We start from the raw sequence: 22357 nt of genomic DNA, 5'->3' as shown, positions 1-22357 counted from the left end.
CATGGATGACTGATGGCTCCTTTCTGAGCTGAAACAACAGGCTTAACCTCAGCACTTCTTTTCAGGTGAAGGTTGAACAGTTGAGGAGGCTTTAGCCCCCAACAATTTATGGGAGAAAGACACAATTTGAGGAATTGAATAACTGTCAAGTGAAAACTACATTTGTTTTCTAGCCAGAAAACATCCATGAGCACTATGCAGATCTCAAAAATAGTACAGGGATAAGCAGCCAGCAGCTGGAAAGCTGCAGAGTTTATGCAATTTTATTGTACCCTGAAATGAAATTAAGCTTCTGCCTTCTACCAATAACAACAAATGCAAAGAAATGAAATCTCCAGCCCGTGACTTATTGACTCATTCAGTATTGCCTAATCACTTTCAGTAGCCTGCAAAACATGGAGTTACATACCCACACTGGCCCCTGTAAAGACAAATGTCTAAAAATTAACTTGTTCTGTCTATGCTGAATAATAGTAAGCACTTTGAATCGAAAGTGGGCACACATGTGCACAGAGCTGTAATGATCTATTTCCCTTTGCTTTTATCTTGCTTAGGCTGATCTTTTGACTCTTCAGCTGTCAGATCACCTGGACTATTCTCCATATACAGATTTTTCCAAAATACTCCTCCTGCTTCAATTCCTGTCTCTCTTTTCTTTGCTATGTGTCCTTTAAATCATATATCCCCTCAAAGTTGTTTTTATGTTTTGTTAAACATTTTTTTCTGGCTCTCTACAGACTTGGGATAGTGCCATAGCCTACAAAAGACCTCCCTGTCTTCAAAGTCCTTCTCAAAATGACTTCTTCCATGAATGCCTATCAGCATTAATCATCCACAGGCAGCAGTGTGTATAAAGACATCATTTCAGCTTTGAGATTGAAAAAAATGTGAGGTCACTGGTACATGAGAGGAGAAATTTGATCTGCATTCTCTCTCTAAAAGGCTTCTTGAGATAGGAGACACATCACACTGCGCTGAAGTACTGTGTTTATAGGCCAGGAAAGGTGAGTGCTTGAATAGACAAGATATCTGAACTAGTATTTATCCTCATTCAGTAGTTCTACTTGGGGAATGCATTTTTTAGTGCATTTTTTTCTAATACCCAACAATTATCTTTTGCAAAGTGGTCTGTTGAGGGCTGTTTTCCAAACTGCAATTTAATCAGAAATCTCCTCAACAGTCTGAAAGGGCTTGTCAGTGAAACTGGACATTTGCTCCCTTCTCCTCTTACAGGCCAGACAGATGTGCTTCCCTCTACAGAATTTCACAGGACTCTGTACAAATTCATGCAGCCAAAAGAAGGCATTTGGTCTCACAGTGTGTCCTTAGCTGGAGAGCCTATGGCAAGAAGAATTGGTGGATCCTAAGAGTTTACATGTCTTAAATAAAAGGCAGCTAAAGCAACAGAATAAAAAGCTGCCAGGGGATGTTAGGCATAAAGATCCCACTCTTGGCTTAGGAAGTCTCTCATCAGCAAATCTCTGAAGCTGAGAGTGGACACCAGGAAAATGTTGTATGATATGAGAGAAAACTCAGACTCATAATAAATCTTGTTGGGCTACACAGTGGGCTCCACACCTCCTGCCTGCTGGCTCCATTAGTGCTCTTGCAGAGCCAGCTCTCCAGAATCCTCTGTCTCCTCCTGCCTCAGGAAGAACCCCCACTTCACAGCTGCTATATGGGCCCATGCTGTTACACTAATTTGTGATTGCAGTTTTTGATTGGGTATGATTGCCCAGAGCTTCTGCATGTTTAGGCATGAATAAAGCAGAAATTCAGTATTCTCCCTAACCAGCTTTTCTTATATGCAGGGTTCCAGTTTCTGAAACGCTGCAGTTGAGGCTGTGACCACAGTTCTGCCAGAGGTAGGGGAGGATGGTGCTACTAAATCACAGCAAAACAAACCTCAATATGCATCCCCACTCTCTAATCCCCTTTTGTACATTCCACATCCCCTTTCTAAGTATTATTCCATGTTCTGTGTATTTGCCAAGACAATGTCCTATCTATCTGCAATCACAACTTTGTGATGCCACAAGGGATATAATTATTTTAAGAGTGGTGGAACACATACAAACTAATTGTAATAGTGAAACCCTAAGCCCACCAAACAGAAGAGACTGCCTCCAAGTCATTCCTAGAAAAAAACCCACAGAACCAATTCTGATCATTAGCACTGATGCATAGACTTTATTTAGTCATGGAATTTTTTGCCAAACACATTTGAAACTTATTTTTGAAAATAGAACCCTTCCTCACACAGAAGTATGTCCAAAGAAAAGTGAATTTAAAATACAAGGACAACAGAGATATGACTGGCATTTGTTTAAAAACAAGGAAAGAAAAAGATTGGCAGCAAAAAGGAGAGAAAGGTACCAGTGGGCCTGCTAAGCTGTATATTTATCAGTTCTGCCACAAAGGTTTGCAGGGTTTCATGTCTGCCACAAGATTTTAGCATGACTCTGATTTTTTACTTCTTATCAGCACCAGCTGCTGTGGTAGCAAAGCAATTCTAAGCATCCACCTACTCTTCTGTTCTTGCCATTATTGTAGCAATGCCAGGATGGATGAATGCTATACTACAGTCCTCTGATTACTGTTTTTTCTATGACCAATATTGTGAGTCTTGGTGTATTTTAAAATCTTAACTCCTGGAGTTGTGTTATTGCTATTTCAACTTCCATTATTAAAAGAAACTCATCTTTAAAGAAACAAATCTGTTAAATGAGAGCCTGAAAAGAGTCAAAATCAAAAAGCTAATGAAATGAACTCCCTTGATACTTTTATATGCCAATCTCATCATATTTGGTGCATCTGATTAATGAGTGAGTTTTGATAGGATCAGCAAAAATGCTGCCAGCAAGGAGTGAGCAGAGATGAGGGAACAGCAAAGGAGGGCACACACAAGCATAACAAGAAGCCTGACTGTGGACAGAGAGTGATGAGAAAAGAGGAACTCATCAGAAAGGACGATACAGCCTGACAGTTGACATAACTAAAACATATGAACTCATTATTTTTGAAAAATACTCCTCTTTTCTAGTAATACATCTCAGAAATGACTTGCCCATTATAAGCATTCATTTGTTAAAAAAGAAAGAAGAACAGTTAGAAAAATATAAATCTTCTTTAAGGAATGCTTACCTATGTCTAAAATCTTTATTTCTTGGTGGGAGCAAGTAAAAAAGAACAGAAAAACATTATTAGACAAACATTCAGAAAGGATGTTAAAAGATGAGAAGAAGGCAACATTTATATCTATCATTAGTGAAGTGGTGAATGATTGTCCCTTGTCAACTTATGTTGATCACGTTAACTCTTATAATATGCAGAATTATTACTTTGGGTAGATTAAATTCTCACATTTAGATAAGCATAGTTGAAATATTTTAAGGGGGTAAAATGTTTTCATTTCAGTTCTAAATTCTTTTAAAATCCTTAGACTCAACTTCTGTTTTGTTCCCAAAAGCATTCTCAAACTTACACAATGCCAGAAATTTATTCACTACTTTAATTTGCCACAGTAACTCATAACTCCAAAAGTCCAGGATGAGAAAAAAAACATACCTTAGCTCCAGAACACTAGTTACATTTCCAGATGGGAATATCCGCCGAACGTAGTTGAAATCCCCCACGTACAGACTGCCATCTATCCCACAAGCTAAGGCAACTGGAGCCAGTAATTTATTACCATCAGCTTGACCATTACAACTTGGACAGGAGATGCTGCGTCGTCTCCCGTTGCCCATAATGCTACTAACAACTGGGGGTTGCTGAGATATAAATTGATTTTCACCATTCCCTTTGTAGAGGATTCCTGCCAGATAATAGAGAAAAAAAACAAACCAAGACCCAATAACATTATAAAAACTCTGAATGTATACACATAAAATGATGCAAAAGAATTCTAAATATTGTTTTACCTAGTTAGTATAAGTTTAGTAATCTTTACAGTTTTGAAATAGCCCAGAAAGGACTGAAATTCTAATGTGCTTTATAAAAAAAGAAAAAGAATATATTTGCAAATTGTATTTGTAAAGTCCTAGTATAACTAATTATGAATATCATGTCAAATGTAATCTGAAGTGGATTACTGTTGCAAATTGTAAATATTAATTGAAGAGCCACTTCAAAAAGTTGTAGATTGTCTCAATTTTACATTATAAAAGATTCTTTACTCAGCTTACAACCTAAGTGTTCCTCTGGCAACAAAGTCTGCCTCAATACCATATCTGCAGTTATAGGTAGTTATTAAAAATGTCAAAACAACAAAAAAAATGTGGTGCCAGGCCAACCTGCCTCTAAAACTTAATTCTGCTTTGAGGCATGAAAGAAACAATAATTTTGTGAAGAAAAAAGCAATGTGCCAGCAGTATTTTTCTTCCTTACAGCCTATGTAAGAAATCTGAGAGGAAAAATGGATGCTTTATGCTAAATCTTCAGTCTTGGCGGGGGGGAAAAAGTACAGTAAATTCACGAATATAAGCCGCACTGAGTATAAGCCGCATGGCCGGGTGTTGGCAAACATTTTGTTTTTTGTCCATAAATAAGCTGCACCCGAGTATAAGCCGCTCTGTGTTCGCAGCGAGGACCCGCGTGCAACAAAGTTGCCAAATAGTAACAGAATCGCGGCAGGGCGGGGTTTACTGGCTCGGCTCGGGCCATGAGGGCTCGGGGCTGCCGACAGGGCTGGGTGGCCCAGCTTGGTGCTGCCGTTCGGCGGGGATGCTCGGGGCCGGCCGCCACCACCGCTGGGCTCGGTCACCCCGGCCCGGCGCTGCCCCACAGCAGCAGGGGGGGCACAGAGCCCGCCGGCAGCTGCAGCAGCCATGGGAGCCGGGGATGGAGCCTGCCTGCTCCTGTGGCAGCGGCATGTGGGGACGGGAGCCCTCCGAGCTGCGGGGCCAAGCGGAGAGAGCTGCCCGCCTTCCCCCGAGCCGCGGGACCAGCAGAAAAGAGCTGCCCCTGCCTCCTCCGAGCCGCGGGGCCAAGCGGAGAGAGCTGTCCCTGCCTCCCCCGAGCCGTGGGGCCAAGCGGAGAGAGCTGCCCGCCTTCCCCCGAGCCGCGGGGCCAAGTGGAGAGAGCTGCCCCTGCCTCCTCCGAGCCGCGGGGCCAGCAGGAGAGAGCTGCCCCGCCTTCCCCACCCCCTGTGCTGCCTGCACAGAGCAGCTCCACCTGCCACGCAACAGAGTATCAATTTGTAACAACCACGTAAATGCAGGGTTTTACTGGCAGGAGCTCGACTTTGCAGTTTGCACTGACTTGGTTTGCACTCCCAGGGTTGAAAATGTCAGAAAATTATTCACATATTGGCCACACCTGAATATTAGCCGCTTTCACGGTATGAGAGCAAAATTTTGGTCAAAACAGTGCGGCTTGTATTCGTGAAATTACTGTATGTTAAAATGTTGCCAGGACCCTTATTTTTCAATCTCATGATGAATCCATTAAGGTGTCCTCCACAAATGGTCAGCTATTACAGTTCTTCTCATAAGTCACCATATGTCTTTCCATGGTATAATCCATGTAAACCACACATGACTTTGTACTGTAGAGAGATCTGGGTTTTATTGATTGCATGCCCAGAGTTTCATGCAGTTTGGAGCTGAGGGATACAGTAATCTTTTGAGAAGTTTAGAAGAAATTTAAGATGCATTTCTCTTTCCCTCCTCACTCCCAAAGTACACGATTTGTATGGAAAAGTATGAGAAAAAATACTTTGCTTTCCTCTTTAAATATTTTAGGTGTCTTCACTGCTTTTAATGTTATAAAATGCAAGAGATTATAAATGTAAAACCAATAAACATAATAAAATTGGAAAAAATGAAAATGGTTTATGGAAACCTAATGGCAAGTAATCTAAATAAGTAATCTAAATCATAAGAGGAAAAATGCATTTTTCATGAATAGTTAAAACCAGAATGCATTAACAGTATACGAAATCCCCTCTCCTATGATTACATCATTTATGACAATCATGGCACTATAATTTTGCCTGAAATAGCTGAGTTCTACAATTTTCATCAGAGGAATTCTAGAAGTCAGCACAGTGCACTATTGCACCTGATTTATTCTGTCATTACCTTGAAAAATTGGTCCTTCACATTTCTCCTCTATTATCACAGACTAAAAGATGTACATTAGACTATTTACTGCAGTAGTTTGGATTTCCATGCAAACACTGTGTGCACTCTCTTCTGAATAGATTATGCATCACATCCACCTTGTCATTACAACTCTCCACTTGGTTTATTCAATTAGACACATGACAATTTGAAAAGTTTTTACTTGTCAAATGTACTCTTAAACATAATTTAAAGCCATAATCAATTTACCCAGTGAACAGAATCAATCTTACACATATATTTATAATTATAGTTCTTTACATTTTTAGATGGATTATTTTACAATAATCTGCACAGGTTTTGCGTTTTTTTTTTTAACATTTTATATTAGGTACAGTGACACCTTTTCCCTTGACTTGGTTACCTTGTTTCCCTAGCAGTCAGAGGCAATGCTTTAGGTGTTGACTACTGTGTTACACATAATAAGCTTGTGTACTAGGGGGAGACCTTCACAGGACATCAAGTACTGCAGAAGTGATGATCTTCCTGATAATTACTCTGGATTCCTATCTTGCATGAAAATCTAGTGCTACCAACTACTACTTTAAGCTTTGTGAGTGTTTACTTCACCTTCCCTACACGCTTCCAGCCAAGTTTTTCCAAATTTCTTCCTGTTCAGTGTTGAGCTGAGGTTTCCTTAGCATGGCACCCTGCAAACAGTTGCTGAGCAGCATGCTCGACAAATATACTTTGATGCCAAAGTTATTGTGCAACAGCAAATTTCAGCTGGAGAGAGGAGTGAGAATATGAGCAAGCAACAGCTCTGCAAACAGCAAGGTCTGCAGAAGGAGAAGGAGGAGGTGCTGCAGGTACCAGAGCAGAGATTCCCCTGCAGCCCATGGGAGAAGAACATGGTGCGGCTGCTGTGCCCCTGCAGAACATGGGGGTCCATGGTGGAGCACATATCCACCTGGAGAGCCCACATCAGAGCAAGGGGATGCCCTTGGAGGCTATGACCCCTGTGAGAAGCTCATGCTGGAGCAGGCTCTTGGCAGGGCCTCTGGACACATGGAGAGAGGAGCCTGTACTGAACCAGGTTTTCTGCCAGCACTTGTGATCCCATTGCAGCTATCTGTTCCTGAAACACTGCTCCCCACAGAGCAGACCCACACTGGAGCTATTGTGAAGAACTGCAGCCCATGGGAAGGACTCACACTGGAGAAGTTCATGGAGACTGTCTACTGTGGGAGGGAGCCCATGCTGGAGCCGGGAAGAGGGTAAGGAGTTCTTTCCCTGAGGAGGAAGGAGTGACAGAGACAGGCTGTGATGAACTGACCACAGCCTCCATTCCCCATGTCCCTGCACCACTGGCAGGGAAGGGAGAAGGTGGAGAATTCAGGAGTAAAGTTAAGCCTGGAAAGAAGGGAGGATTGGGGAGTTGTTTTTAAGATTGGTTTTCTTTGTCACTACACTACTGTGATTTTCTGGTAATAAATTAAAATAATTTTCCCAAGTCAATTCTGTTTTGCCCATGACAGTGACTGATCCAGGTGAGTGATCTATCCCTGTCCTTATCTCAACTCATGAACCTTTCATTCAGTTTTCTCTCCCCTGTTCAGCTAGGGAGTGACTGGGTGGCTTTGGTTTCCAAACAGAGTCAACCCACCTCAGGATATGAAACACAGACTGTTTGATGAATTTATTCATGCATATGTATTTATAGGATGCAAAGCATGACATCCAATGTAAATCACAGAAACAAAGAATATCCTGAAGTTATTCCTGAGGTGGAAGGGATCAACAGGATTATTGAGTCCACCTCCTGGCCCTGCACAGGACAACCTCAAGAATCACACCATGTGCGTGAGAACATTGTCCTAACATTTCTTGCCAACTCTAACTGGCTTGGTGATGTGACCACTTCCCTGGGAGCCAGGAAAGCTCAAAGCCATTGAGCTTTGCAAAACCATTTGCAAAGTGTTCTATAATTTCCTTTTTTAAAAATAGAGCAAATAGCAAAAAGTTTGAGTGAGAGACGTGAAGTGCAGGGCACTGGAGCAGTAAAACTAGCAAGAAGAAAATGAACTCCTTACCATTTTGAACATCCAACACATGATGCTTATCCAATGTCCAACCACCCATGTTGGAGGCATCCAGTTCATAACCCTGCAAAATGGCAGTCCGCTTTTCCCACAGAGTTAGATCCAAGCAAGACTCATACTCGTAACCTACAGACACTGAAATAACAGCACATGTCCTCATTAAGTACAGGATCCCATTCTAAAGAAGAGTTCAAAGAATGTGATTTCCTTAAGCTACATACATTCTTTTGCTCTCTTAGGACACATGAAAATTCCTATGGCATCTTAGCCATGTTGAAAATACTAACCAGTCTTTGATTATTAAAATATTTTTAGTTATTAAGAGTAAGTGAATTAAGACAGATACAGTGATGTAAGTCAGATTGCTATTGTTCTTTGTTTAACGTACAGTAATTTCATGAATATAAGACACACCTGATTATAAGCCACATGTCTGGGTGTTGGCAACTGTCTTGGGTTAGAATACAGAGTGTGATAAAAGGTATCTATTCTATCACCATCTGTTGAGGGTGGGGGCAGTGATTGTTATCTCCATGGGAGATATTCTGTTAATGGGCCATCCATTGAAACCAGGCACGGCATTGTTCTTTATCTTTTCACAACCCATCCTTCATGCAGCGAGTAATTTTCTGCTAATGGCCCATTGAGTCCCACTGTGGGACTGATAAAATTACTTCATCCCATTGGAAGTTGCTCCAGCCAGGGGGAAGAGCCCAACATTTCTTACCAAAATAAAAACAGAGGTTTTGGGACACTAAGGGAGCCCCTTTCTCCACTGGACTCCAGAGGAAAACCAGATTTCTCCACATCACCACTGGACCTTTAGAGGGAAACTGCACCTTCTACAGGAGCACTGCTTCAACTGAATCACATCTGTCACTGCAGGACGATGCAACCACCATTGAATGGGACTGCTACCAATACCCTGCCTGACAGGGTGTCAGGTTGTACTCTGACTTTGTCAGGGTTTGGAGTTTGTTTCTTTGTAGTACTGTATTTGTATTTTAATTTCCCTAGTGAAGAACTGTTATTCCTAATTCCCATATCTTTGCCTGAAAGCCCCTTGATTTCAAAATTATAATAATTTGGAGAGAGGGGGTTTACATTCTCCATTTCAAAGAGAAGCTCCTGCCTTTCTCAGCAGATACTTGTCCTCCAAACTAAAACAGCAACTTTTCGTTCTTTGTCCATTTATAAGCCGCACCTGATTATAAGCCGCACTCCAGGTTTGGACCAAAATTTTAGTCAAAATGGTGTGCCTTATAATCGTGAAATTACTGTACACAGAGTGTGCAAACTAAACACCATAAAGTATTATTAAGGTAAGAGCTACTTCATGGGAAGGCATAGAAGTCAAAAACATTCCTTTTCATGTGAATGGAAAATGGTTTCTTTTTCCTTCTGAAGGAATTTTTTTCTCATAATTCAAAACTTAGATTAGTATTTTTTAACATGTTTCAATATCCACTGATATAATTTTATTCTGCAAAACACTTTCTACTTAATGGATACAAGCATTTGAGGTGTGCTTCCCTATCTTCAAGAAAACTTGAAGTGCAAAAATCCTCTGTAACACATACCAACAGCTTCAGATAATCCGTAGACCCTCTGATTATATGCATCTGTTTTATCCCATATGAAGGTGTATGCTAGATTTGGGGATGCAGGGAACCATTTTTGGAAAAGTCTTCCCACCACTGCCACCATAAGATGAACCTTCATTAAATTAAATGGTATAACAGATTGGGTCATAGTAATCTTCAGTACAGATTTATATCCTGCAGCCCTGGAGCTCAAGTATGATAACTTCAAATCAGTTCCTGGTATTGTCGTTTCTTCATGAAGTACCTACACATTGTTAAGAGAAAAATACAGTATTTAAGTGATTTGAAAATTAAACAAAACAATGCAGCTATCATAAATGGTTGGCTAACATATTACATGACAATCCATTAGGAAATATAATCTATATTTGGCCTTCATGGTTAAAAATAAACAAACAAACAAACAAATAAATAAATAACGACATTTCATACTTCTTCTAAAAAGTCAAGTCTAAATTCTTCATTATACTGAAGCTGCTTAGTTGGTACTTTCTGTTCAAGCATTTCAAAATTATCTCCTTTATTTATATGGGGGGGGGCAAAGAAGCATGAGAAAACATTCCCAACTGATTTTTCCTGGAGAGGCAAAAAGGCATCTTTCAGCTAAGTGAAAATTGCTGCTCATTATCCTGTTTTCTGTGTCCCAGCTAATAAGCAATGTCTAATAAAGGCAGTAGAGCCTCTAAGGACAGAAGAGCTTGAGATTTGGGTTGGGATGCCTAATTTCTCCTGTAAGAGCAGGAAGAACTTTCCAGTATTTTATTATTTGCATTACCAGTGGATTGTAAATATTTTAAACTAGAGCATTCTTCCATTTATTTTGAAGACAGATAAGTAGGATGCCTCAGGGAAAGTTTTTCCATATTTTCTGATCAATATTCACTGCTCAGATATCAGCTTATCACTTTCACATTTCAGTGGTGGAATGAGTCAATTTCATTTTTAAAAGGTTCCTCCCTTCCTCTATCTTGTCATTTCCTCTGAGCTGAGGAGCTTTAGTGAGTGATGGATGGATGTGAAATGTTTCTGTGTAATGTGGATAAAGGCAGCCTATATTGTTCTATGTCTCAGTCAGAACATAAACACTGCAGCCAGAGCTTGGTGTGAGCAGCTACCAGGTATCCTGGTTTATAGAAGCAATAAAAGAAGAAGAAAAATGTATCTAGATACATTTGTAAAGGTAATGTTTCTTTGGTGGATAGTGCAAAGGTTGCAAAGGATGCTGAGGCACAAACCCAGAACCTTAGTGGTGTTATACAAACACTCTTGAAAGAAAATTAAGAAAGGTTTCTTTTACTTTTCTGTCTCCTGGTCCTGAAGTTGGAAGACCAAACACTATTTAGTATAAGTGAAAAGCAGACTTCAGCAAGAGCACTGTCACAAAAAGCTTAAGACTTCAGTGGGATCAAAACTTGGCAACTAAACAAGTGCTGCTAGCTTTCAATGCCAGAGAAATCCTTGGACACTGCTTCTAAAAAATTGTGTTGAATAGGGTGAAGTAATGTGGTTGATGCTCAAGGAGGGCAACACGTGCTACTGCATCCTCTATATTAGCATTTTTTGTTGGATCTACAGAAAGATTTATAAGGTATTAATTATATCTACTTCCTTCCCAATAATAGTAACAAAAATTCAGAAATACTATTTTGACTCATTGTCTGGCATTATAATTATTTACATCTGATACATGTAGACATAAAGCTCTCGTTCTCCAGTAAGACTATAATAGAGCTGTAGGAAATAAAGTAGGAATTGGAAGATACAAGACAAATTAAATAACGATTTTTAAATTCTTAATTCTTATTCTTTGAATATGTCTTTGTTCCCCACCAACAACCTGTCTGAAAAGAAATGACAAGTAGTCACCTTGAAGGAGGTGAGCGTGGCCACATTTCTCTTTGTAAATCTAGTCTGCTTTCCCTCAGCTCAATATAGAGACAGTGTCTAATCCAGAGAACAGACAAATCTTTTCTACATGAACAAAAACACCTCTCTCTAGAGAGGTACGTGATTGTGAACACATTCCTTTTCTGAGACTTTGAAGGAAAAGCACAAACCACCCAGGAACAAAAGAAAAATTCCTCCTCAAGACATCAGCAGGACTCTCATATACTGCACATTAAAACTCGTCTAACAGATGGAGGTCTCTGTAAGCAAGAGGAGAAAAAGAAATAATATGCTTGTAACAGGACACAATTTAATGGACTTCAGTGGTCTCCTGTTATGACCATTGCTTCTTTTACAACTGCAACTGTGGAAGAGCAGTGTTAAACACATAGGTGGTCTTCCAGTACTCTTGGCTGAGATAACAGGCAATAAAGAGGACACCTTGAGGTTTCAATTTTCAAGAAATTCCACTGTGTGTTTGGATTACTATCAAATTAGAAACTAGGACACTCATGCAGTTCTCAGCGAGGTTTAAAACAAAACCTAAACCCCTATTATTAGTTTCTGCAGAAGCCTCAAATGCCTGCTGGAAATCTGACTTATAACTTCCTTTTTTCCATAAAATATCCCCTGCAGTAACTTATTTTCTTGAGAACTTTAGAAATGTATAGGTAAGGTTATGCAACTCAATCTCCCTCTCAGAATCAAGCATTACAAAGAGAATTAAACAGTTTAATGTTCATCCAGAAAGGTAAATCATCAGGCACAGCAGAGAGCTCCTATGGGAGCCATGACAACACATCAATTGTAAAGCAATCAGGAAAGTCACCAGGAATAAAAGTCACATCAGGAATCACCAACACAACCAAGCTGTCTGTACTTCACCTTTAACAGACTGAGTATCAAACTACCTTCAGAAAGGCTGATACCCTACGGGGACTGAGTTATTGCCCAACCACCAAATTCTAATGGCTGACATTTTACTTATGGATGATCAACCTTCTCCTAAGGACAGCTATGAAATATTTAATTTAGGGGACTCAGATAAGGGTCATCTCAATTTTCACAGAGTTTGTTGTTGTCCTGAGAGTTCAGGCTGTGTCTGAGTCACATAAATTGTGCAAGGCTCCTCGTCTCTCCTGGTCAGCAGGACTGAAGCTCTCCAGGCTCTACAATGCTTCCCTGCTCCAAAATATGGTATGATTCAACTGACATGCTCTGATGGTATTCAGAACACTGAATAAGTAATTCAGTTAGGGGGAGAAATGCCTGCTGCATTGCTGTGATTTTTCTTTTGGCAAATTGAACAAATTCAATAGAGGATTTGAGGATGCATTTCACAAACAAGTGCAAACTTTAGTCTTAGTGTCAGAAAAAAAGTTGTTTGCTGAGAAGTAACAGCCAAGCTGCTGCATTAAAAAGTAACATGATCTAGGTTTGAGAGGGGAAAAGATGGCATTTTTAGATACTGGCAACTGCTGCTATTACATAAAGGCTCATATTAAGGAGTGCCAAAATTATACTTTAAGTAGAAGCTGAAACTGCTCATTTCAAGACAGAAAAAATGTTTTCCTTTAAAATCAAAAGCCTTCCCCTACAACTGAGGCTGTTAAATTAGCATTTAAATCAAGAAGTAAAAAAGGTAAAAATACTTGTTTTTTCTAGACTTAAAACATGGTTCAGGTACCACAGAGAAGAGGGGTAGGAAAAAGTCACATCCGTGTAGAAATATAAAAATGTGTCTATAACAGAATAAAGGAAAAGGCATGTATAAAGTCTCAGAGAGCAAAAGAGAAGAAAACCATAAAATGTGCAGGAAAAGAAGGAAATACATAAATGGAGATATTCAGTTCTACAAATAATCACTATTTTTTTCTCAGTATAAAGTTGAAATTCTGAAGATTTTAGGTAGGTAAAACTAGGGTGCAGCATCCAGAGAATACTAAGATTTTTAGTATTTTTAGATATCCTATTATGTTGTTGGTTTAAATGTTAAAATAGGCTAATTTCTTTGCTGAAAATCTAGCCACCTTGAAATTACCAATAATTATTTTTATTAAGTCATAGACGCTCATATGTCATCCTGAATTCCTCTGAATTCCTAAATAAATTTTGCCAACTTCTGCCACACTACTTCCAGTAGTGAGAGTCTGAGGAGAAGAACCTTGAATATATAAGTTGAAGGAAAAGATCCACTTTTCATTCTCTCATATACTTGAAGTGATGGAACCAAGAGGCTCAGGACCTGCAGAAGGCATCTTGCAAGCACATGTTACAGTGGATAATAGAAGTTCAGGAGAAGGAAACCCTCAAATATTCAGCTTCAGAAGTGCTCACTATGACTCACATGGGTTTCTGCCAGACCACATGGCAATATACGGAAAACAGACATTTTAGGAAATTATTAGGAAAAAGAGAGTAACAATATTACCTAATACATAAAAACAGCTCCAGTTTAACCTGAACTCCCTCATCTGAATGCAGCTTATCGCCTCATTCCACACCGATTAAGCTCAGCTACTTAAGTCTAGGCAAATGCATGGCAACTTGCAATTAATAGTAGATAAAATCTTGCCTAAGCAGTCCAAACTTAGTTAACATGTTATTATCAACTCTCTGTTGGGTCTGTGATCACCTCTTTACCCACTGTGTTTGTTCTTTCCCCTTGCTTGACCTTTTTTTTTCCAGTTTTCTTTCATGCTGCTCTTTTGGCACAGACTTTAATTCCCCCTCTGATCAATTTGGGATTCATAAGCCACTAAGTACACTCTTGGAAACATTATCCCCAAGGGATGATGAAGCACTTCAAGGGAGGATGATTACAGCAGCACATCATTTTCTCCTCCAGTATGTGACAGTGAGTGCTGTCACAGCACACGAACAGGGTGGCTAATACTGACTGCAAGAACACAGGGAATGGCTTATTTCTCTGTGCTTTCCTCCAGTATCACAGACTTTAGACTGGCATTGCCCCTTTTCAAGTGGAAAGATCAGCAGCAATTCCTCTGGAGCTGAACATACAGTTTTGAATAGAATCTGGTTCTGCCCATCTTTTATGAGAGGAGTGATTTTTTTTGGGTGACAGATTGTTGAGCATTATGCATTTCTGAGTGGATCCTGACCTGAAGGGGTACATGCCAGCCACAGTTGTGCAGCTCCCACTTGGTGAAGTAGAAAATTATGTGGGAAATTTATAAGCAAAGAATATAGAAGAAAATACTGCTTAATGTTTTTTTACATAGTACTGGACTGGATTTTTGCAGATATAACAAGAGTACCATTTTCCCTCATCATAAATCACCCAGCAGCACCAACTGCCTAGGATCCACTGAGAATATCTTTCCTTCCAGCTGGTTTCCTAGGACACAACTTAACCCAACAGTCCTGCCTATCAGACCTCCCACCTCTCAAATTTTGAACTTGGTAGATAATTTCAACCACATTTTAAGTAACAGTAGAAGTCTCTAAAGATAATTCAGTTCCTTTATATTTGTAAAAAAAAGGGTTCTGGTAGGGAAGAAGTAGTCAATTTGGGACCCCTATGAGAAAGAAGAAAAGGCTGAATGCAGTCTGATGGGAAGGACTAGATGTGATAGACAGATGGAATTACAGCAGTGGGTGGGAATTAATAGGAATCCAGACCTCATTAGTCCCACTGCTAATGAAAAAACTTGTTTACCTAGGCACTACAAGTGGTTTTTAAAATTTGTACTTTCTGACATTCTTCTATGATAACTTTTTTCTTGATTTATATCTAGCTGAGCCATTTTCCATAATTTCAGGAACTGAATCTATCATCTGTTGCCAAAACAAGTAAATCAGAGCTGTTTTTCAGTGGACTCTGTTTTGCAAATACTTTCTTTTAATTGACTTGCAGCTATCAAAGGCACAGAAATGATAGTGAGGATAAAAGCAACAATTTCCTAGCACAGTCTAGGTTTGTATGAGTGTTTAGTTGTAATTTTCTTACGTCTCTCCTTTAAAACTGCTCCTACCATGAATTGCTTAATGATTTAGCTCTTTTCTTAAAAGCTCTGCATGAAAACATTTGAATACATTTTCTGTGTTTCTCTTGAAGAGGCAAGGACATTTCTTAGTGAATGTGAAAAAGAGTGCTCTATGAAATTATGACATTGTGGAAATAGGGGCAAGAAAAAGAGAGAGAGAGAGAAAGGAGGCAGAAGGAGGACTGTTACACTAGGAAAAGTTCAAAAATCAACACTGAGACATATATTACTTCTTAAAATGTAACTGAAGTGCTTTAAGAGCCAAGAGACTACTCATTGTACTAGTAATTATTATTTGAGATGGAGGAATCGAATACACCTATCTTGGGAAAATTAAAGAAACAACACCATTTCAACCGTAGCTTTTTCCACTTAAATCGAGGTTGGGATGTTAAGTCTTGCTTTCAGTATTCCAAGTTCTAAAGAAGTTGATTGAACCACAAGCTCACTGGTTTGTCCTCAGTGTTGCAGAGTTCCTTTAATTTATAAAAATCTGTGTGTTGTGCTATTTATTAGGACTAAACAGATAATTCAAACTTGTGTGTCTTTAGGACACAGTGGAAAAACACCTTTCGTTTTCAGTCTCTGAGGTGATTTCTAACAAGAGGGCAATCGTAAAAGGCCAATGTACTGCAGTGTGTCCTTTCTATGAGACAGTGCTTGAATGCTAAACACATTCTGTAAACTAAGTGATGCAAACAAATGTAAAACTGATGCACACACAGCTTTCTTACATTTCTTTTTCAGATGAAAATTTAAAAATAATCTCACAGAATACATAAACTGGTCTGAAAATAATCACATGTTGCAAATTCCTAGCTCTTACTCAGCATTACTTATTTTTGAATTACTTTATTTTTACTTATTTTGAACAGTGCACTGTTTTCCTTCTGGTTGCTGAACACTAGCGTGGATAAAATTGTGTTAATTTGAAGCACACCTTACCTGTGTCTCTGGGATGATAGGACTATCTTCAGGAGAAATTCTAAAGAAAGTGGATAGAGGTGATGACACGATAACAGGGTTTGGCCTTACAAATCCGCTTAGATCACAGCTGGGAATGTCATTCTCTTCCTTCTTCATGACAAGGGTATCCATGACATAAAAGACATTCCAGGGAATCCATACTGTGTGATACTGTGTCAGGAACGGTGATCGCTCGAACACCAGTGTCAGAGAGGCACCACCATTCGCTACCAGGTCAAACCTAGGAAAAAACCCCAAGAGGGCTAGCTAGTCAGCAAATTCCCAAAGCTATCCACAGCCTCTATTTTACTGATTGATTCTTCATTCCATTGTTCTGCTCCTAACACAGAATGGCTCTACTGGGAACAACGGAGAAATCAATTAAATTACATTACATTATACTGCACAGAGAGAACAGAGAATTTGGGATGCTACGTTTAAATTAAGCAAGTCCTTCTACTTCTAAAGTATATAATAATCAGCAAGTTTTAACTTTTAAGAATGTACAAAGTACAACTTTAGTCAATCAGTTTGCTAATGTCTTTTTTTCCTGTTATTTTATTATCTCAGTTTTACAAGCAGCTCTTCAGTAACACCTTTTCTGTGCTTATGACTTACAAGTGGTTCAAAAGGAACTTACATTCCGTCCTGGCGGGTGATTGTATATCCATAGTCTGGATAGTGTAGGAAGGAAACGTTGACTCCAATGAGTGGTGTTCCATCAGCAGTTAATACTTGGCCTCTTATGACAGATGCAAGACTACGAAAAAGATGAAGGATCAAATTACAGGTTTGGGTGTTTTTGTTCTTTTTAACAAAAGCTAGTGAGTGAACACACACATCCACCCTCACCCACCCACCCCTCTCCACACGCTATCAACTATCATTTAAAAAACATTCCTCAGACTCTAACCCTTTTACAAGTTCACATAATTTACAAATGCCTTAGAATCTGAAGATAGTAATTTTGTTTCAGTATTGTTGATTTTACTTTGGTTTATTTTGTCTGTCTTGTGTTGCTAAGACCAGATATTAACTGAAGAATTTTAAGAACTTATAAACTCTGTATGTTCTCACTATAAGTCATATTTCTGGCAGACTCGTAAAGAAAAATGTACTTTTCAATTAGTATCAAAGCAATCTGTAAAACTGCAGGGACTATGAAGTAGAAAATTTAAAAGAGCAATAAGGAACATTGGTGCAACAACTTTTAATCAACTGCTGTGCCCAAACACATTAATGCTGTTAAATTACTGCAAACGCAGTAGTTCCAGTGTAAATCATCTTCTTTCACTCAGTGAGATCCCAGACACCTGCTTCCTGTTACTGGCTTATTTTCAGGTCATTACTGCTTCATAGAGCACCAGTCAAATAGTTTATGCAATTATACTGTTGTGCACTTAACAGTTCTATTACATTAATTCATAATTTATATTATTTAGTGAGCTCAGTTTAAAAAGTGCAGCTTTGCTTTTCCTTCTGAAGTGTTTTCATTGCTTTGATATATTTCCAACTGTGCTAGCCCAAATCAACTGGTTAAATAAAGATTTATTTAATCATTAATGAAGTGCCCTGTTAGAATACAGATACTAAGCATGGCAAGTACCTTCTGTAACCTAGTGGCACTGGTAAATTTTGCAGGAAATAAGACAGAACAAGCAATCTGATATATTAAGAGAAAAGGTCTCTGCTCAAAATCCACACCAGAAATCTGCAGTCACAGCGAATCTTCTCCTCACACAGCTCTCACACTCTCCAGTTTCTTTTGTGTTCCTGAGTACAGGAGGAGTCACGCTCACCTCTTATTAAAAGGGCTTTCCCCAGGTATGACATGGGTGCTGTCTGCTCCAATGAGGAAACTGATCCGGTCATAAAACGCTTTGGCAGCTTGCTGAGATGGCGACTGTTGGCTTTGGCTGATGATATCTTGGGGATCAGGCAGTCCGCGACAATAAGGCTGGTTTTGGCAAGAACTCTGCAAACAGCAGTCAGGATCCATACAGTCAACTAGCCCATCTGTTGGCAGAAAGTCACACAAATGAACAAACTCTTCCTCCTGCCCCTGTGCATTGGAATGAGCTAGCCAGCAGGGAGATAAAAAAAATTATGTAGTATGAAACAATACTCATAATTAAGATTTTAATGAATCCGCTTTCAATTAAAGAGAGTGAGTTTGTTTCTACTGAGTTCTTAAAGTCACATGGAAATCCATGCAAGCTGAATATACTCAGCATCATGTAAAAATGAACCTATTTTTTCAATGCTTTTCTGAAGACATGTGGAACAAACCAGCAAATGAAGTTACTCAGACTCTGCAGACACCGTTAACTTATAAATATTAAACATTTTAGGTGGGCCTAATTAGCTTTTATGTGAGGTTATTTGGCTAGAGAAAAGAAACAAGTAACTCCCACTCTGCTGTTTTCCTCAAGTTTTTTTAGCAATATCTATGCTGCACCTAGCTTTAAATATTTCACAACATGTATCAAGGTGGATTCCTTTATACCTTGGCAGAAAGATTTTGTTGCTAGTGGCAAGGCAATTTCCACAAATTTTTTACATGAAAATGTACGACAGAACAAAATCTGTATTTAACATTTAGATTTTATTCTGAATAAACTGACGGGAAATGCTGGCCAGTAAAAACAAGATTTAAACACATGGGTGCTTTTATGTTTATGTGCTGAAATATTCCCATATGTGGAACATTAGATCTGTCACATCACCAGAAATCTAATTTGATCAAAGATTAAAATCAACATCAAATTGATAACTACTAATTTGCTGTAAGTAAAGTCATAAGGAAAATGAGCCTGGAAATATCAGCTACAGAAGATTTCTAGATGAATGTGATCTGGTATCACAGAGCTGATAATTGTTTCCCCAAAAGAACAGCAAGACTGAAATAGCTAAAACATTTCATTATTCCATTTAGATTAGAGAGGGAGCTTGCTTGCTGCACTGAACTGAAAAACATACCAATGTAGCACTCAGAGGAAACTCATGATTGTTTGTCTCACAAAAGAATCTGCCTTTAGAGTAAAACTTCTTTTTGAAGGGAAAAATATCATCCATTTTTGTTCAATCATATGTTGAAAGAGTGTAAGTAAACAGAGATCTTCTAAAGGTATTCTTCTAAGTATTGCTGTGTTATGTGGATCAGTTAGAGGGCTGGCAAAATAGTAAAGGAGTGGGATTTCTGCTCTGTTCTTGCACATCTAAAATGCTTATTTAATTTGCGTGACTTTGAAATCAATCCAGGGAAAATAAAAGGGCTGAAAAAGCATCATTAAGTATATCAAAATTTTTTTAAGAGACAAGAAAGAACATTGATTTTTCCTGGGATGAGCATATGTCAGAGGGTCACATTGCCATTCAGATAGACACTGACAGGTTGGAAAAATGGGCTGACAGGAACCACATGAAGTTTCCACAATGAGAACTGCAAAGTCCTGCACCACGGGAAGAACAACCTCCTACAGCATTAACATAGCTTTGTGGAGAAGACCTTGGGAGTCCTGATGGACACAAAATTAACATGAGCCAGCAACACACCCTTCTTGCAGCAAAGATGGTGCCAGTGCCATGCTGGGCTGTGTTAGGAGCACACAGCTCTCTGTGCAGGCTTGGCTTTGTGGTACAAGAGACATGGACATATCAGAGAAAGCTCAGTGAAGGGCCATGAAGACTGTTAATGGCTTGACACATCTCTCCTACATGGAAAGGCTGAGGGAGTTGAGAGCCTGGAGAAGAGAAAGCTCAGGGCGCATCTCATCAATGTGTACAGATACCTGATGGGAGGGTGCAAAAAACACACCTTCCAGTGGTGCCCAGCAGGAAGAAAGAGACAATGGGCACAGACAGGGACACAGGAAATTTGGCCTAAACAGCAGAAAAACTTTTTTTTTACTGTTAAAGTGGCTGGATACTTTAAAAGTTGCTCAGGGAAGTTGTGAAGTCTTCATTCTTGGAGACATTCAAAACCCAACTGGGTACATAACTAAACAATCTGCTCTAGCTAATCTGGCTTTGAGCAGGGGTCGGGACTGGATGGTTTCCAGAGGCCTTTCCAACCTCAAATAGGCTGTGACTCTTATGATTTTCTAGTCTCATTCTTGTAAAATATGAAACCCTTTCCTAGCTGAAGTACTGACCTCCCTTGTTAGGAAGCCTGGATCTGTGTCAAAGCTGGGGGTACTGATGGTTAAAAGAATATCTTTGGGGTTTTATTTGTCTGAATGGTCCCCCATACAATATCTGGTGCAATTGCCAAAGAAATGCTCAAATTTCTCCATTCATCTTTGTTAGTTTATAAAAAGCAAATGTACATCTGGAGTATAGTCTGCAGGTCATAAAACTGCATGAGATTGACACCTTCTGAACTAATCAGCTGGAAATGCATTTTTACAAGCCTCTCCACTAACATCAATCAGAGAAAGAATCTCATTTTCACCAGCCAAGATACAGGGATATGCTGTTTGTTATTTTCCTGTGGAGTTTATCAGTAACTTGCCCAGGCGAGTGACGGATGGTTATGAATCTGGCTCCTTATAACTTGAGAAAACATTTTTCATTCTTTCTTTGTACTTATATGGCTAGAGCTATCTAGTACCACTAAGTCAAGTACTCCTCTGCACTGTGCGAAGCAGAGTAAAATTTCCTTTCTGAAATGGCTCTGCAAAATTATTGATGGATTTCGTTTAGCCTGAAAAATATGAGACTTAGCTGAACAGTGCCTTGTCAGTTATATCACTCAAATATGACAGTGAAATTATAAAGAAAATAGAAACTCCTACAGGCAGCTGGACAGTCATTATGAGTCTCAGAAGGCTATTTATATTTTCTTGTTCTAGATGTAAGTGGTTCTTCTATATACAAAAGATGTAATAACTACGTTATTGTTTTCTCCTTCAAAAGCTAAAATCTAGCCGTAAAAATCTTGACTAATGTTATTTTTTCCTTTGTTGCAAAACGCACTGAATTGCAGCGGAGCATGGACTGCTGATAAAAGTGCTTATTTGGAGAGATTCATAAAACCATCAAAACTGCTCTTGTGAGACCCCACTTGGAGTCCCCATCCAGCTCTGGGGCCCCCAGTGTAAGAAGGACATGAACCTGTTAAAGTGAATGCAAAGGAGGCCAGGAAGATGACTGGGGACTGAAGCACCTTTCTTATGATGACAGACTGAGCAAGTTGGGGTTGTTCAGCCTGAAGTTCCAAGGAGACCTTGTAGCATCCTCCAAGTACCAGAAGAGGGCCTGCAAGACTTGGAGAGGACTTTCAACAAGGGCAGATGGTGACGGGGCAAGAATGAGTGGCTTTAAACTGAAGGAGGGCAGGTTTAGATTAGATACAAGGAAGAAATGTTACTGTGAGGGAGGTGAGGCACTGAACAAGTTGCCCAGAGAAGTTGTGGGTTCACCATCCCTGGGAGTATTTAACAGCAGGTTGGATGGTATACTGAGCAACCTGGTATAGTGGAAAGCATCCCTGTTCATGGCAGGGAGATTGGAACTAGATGATCTTTAAGGTCACTTTCAACCCAACTCAAGCTTTTTTTTCTCCAGGCTCTCTTTATGTGATTAAATGAAAGGAGTCAAGACAGAGGATCCCCACAATGCATGTCTGAAAAATAAGATGTATCAGTGGGACTGTTTGCTTTTGAAATGAATAAAACTGCTGGGAGAAGAAAAATAGTGGGACAAAGTAAGTCCTGGAAAAAAGA

The 22357-nt window shown here is 39.4% G+C and overlaps 1 protein-coding gene across 18 annotated transcripts in view; it reads right to left on the bottom strand.

The window, feature by feature from the left end:
- TENM3 (teneurin transmembrane protein 3) overlaps window positions 1–22357 on the bottom strand; it is a 1396736-nt gene that overhangs the window by 41052 nt on the left and 1333327 nt on the right. For 17 of the 18 annotated variants that reach the window (XM_033060171.1, XM_033060177.1, XM_033060178.1 and 14 more), the window contains 7 exons: window positions 18431–18647; window positions 17272–17391; window positions 16611–16872; window positions 9748–10015; window positions 8159–8302; window positions 3568–3817; window positions 3145–3165 (listed from right to left, as the gene is read on the bottom strand). In XM_033060171.1, coding sequence (XP_032916062.1) covers window positions 3145–3165; window positions 3568–3817; window positions 8159–8302; window positions 9748–10015; window positions 16611–16872; window positions 17272–17391; window positions 18431–18647 — 1282 coding nt within the window. The remainder of the gene's footprint in view (window positions 1–3144; window positions 3166–3567; window positions 3818–8158; window positions 8303–9747; window positions 10016–16610; window positions 16873–17271; window positions 17392–18430; window positions 18648–22357) is intronic. The other variant, XM_033060182.2, reaches the window with a different exon arrangement.

This window comes from Catharus ustulatus, chromosome 5 (genome assembly GCF_009819885.2).
Source record: "Catharus ustulatus isolate bCatUst1 chromosome 5, bCatUst1.pri.v2, whole genome shotgun sequence".
Classification (NCBI taxonomy): Eukaryota; Metazoa; Chordata; class Aves; order Passeriformes; family Turdidae; genus Catharus; species Catharus ustulatus.
The sequence above is the reverse complement of the archived record's forward strand: the minus strand, read 5'-3'. Positions and strand labels throughout refer to the sequence as shown.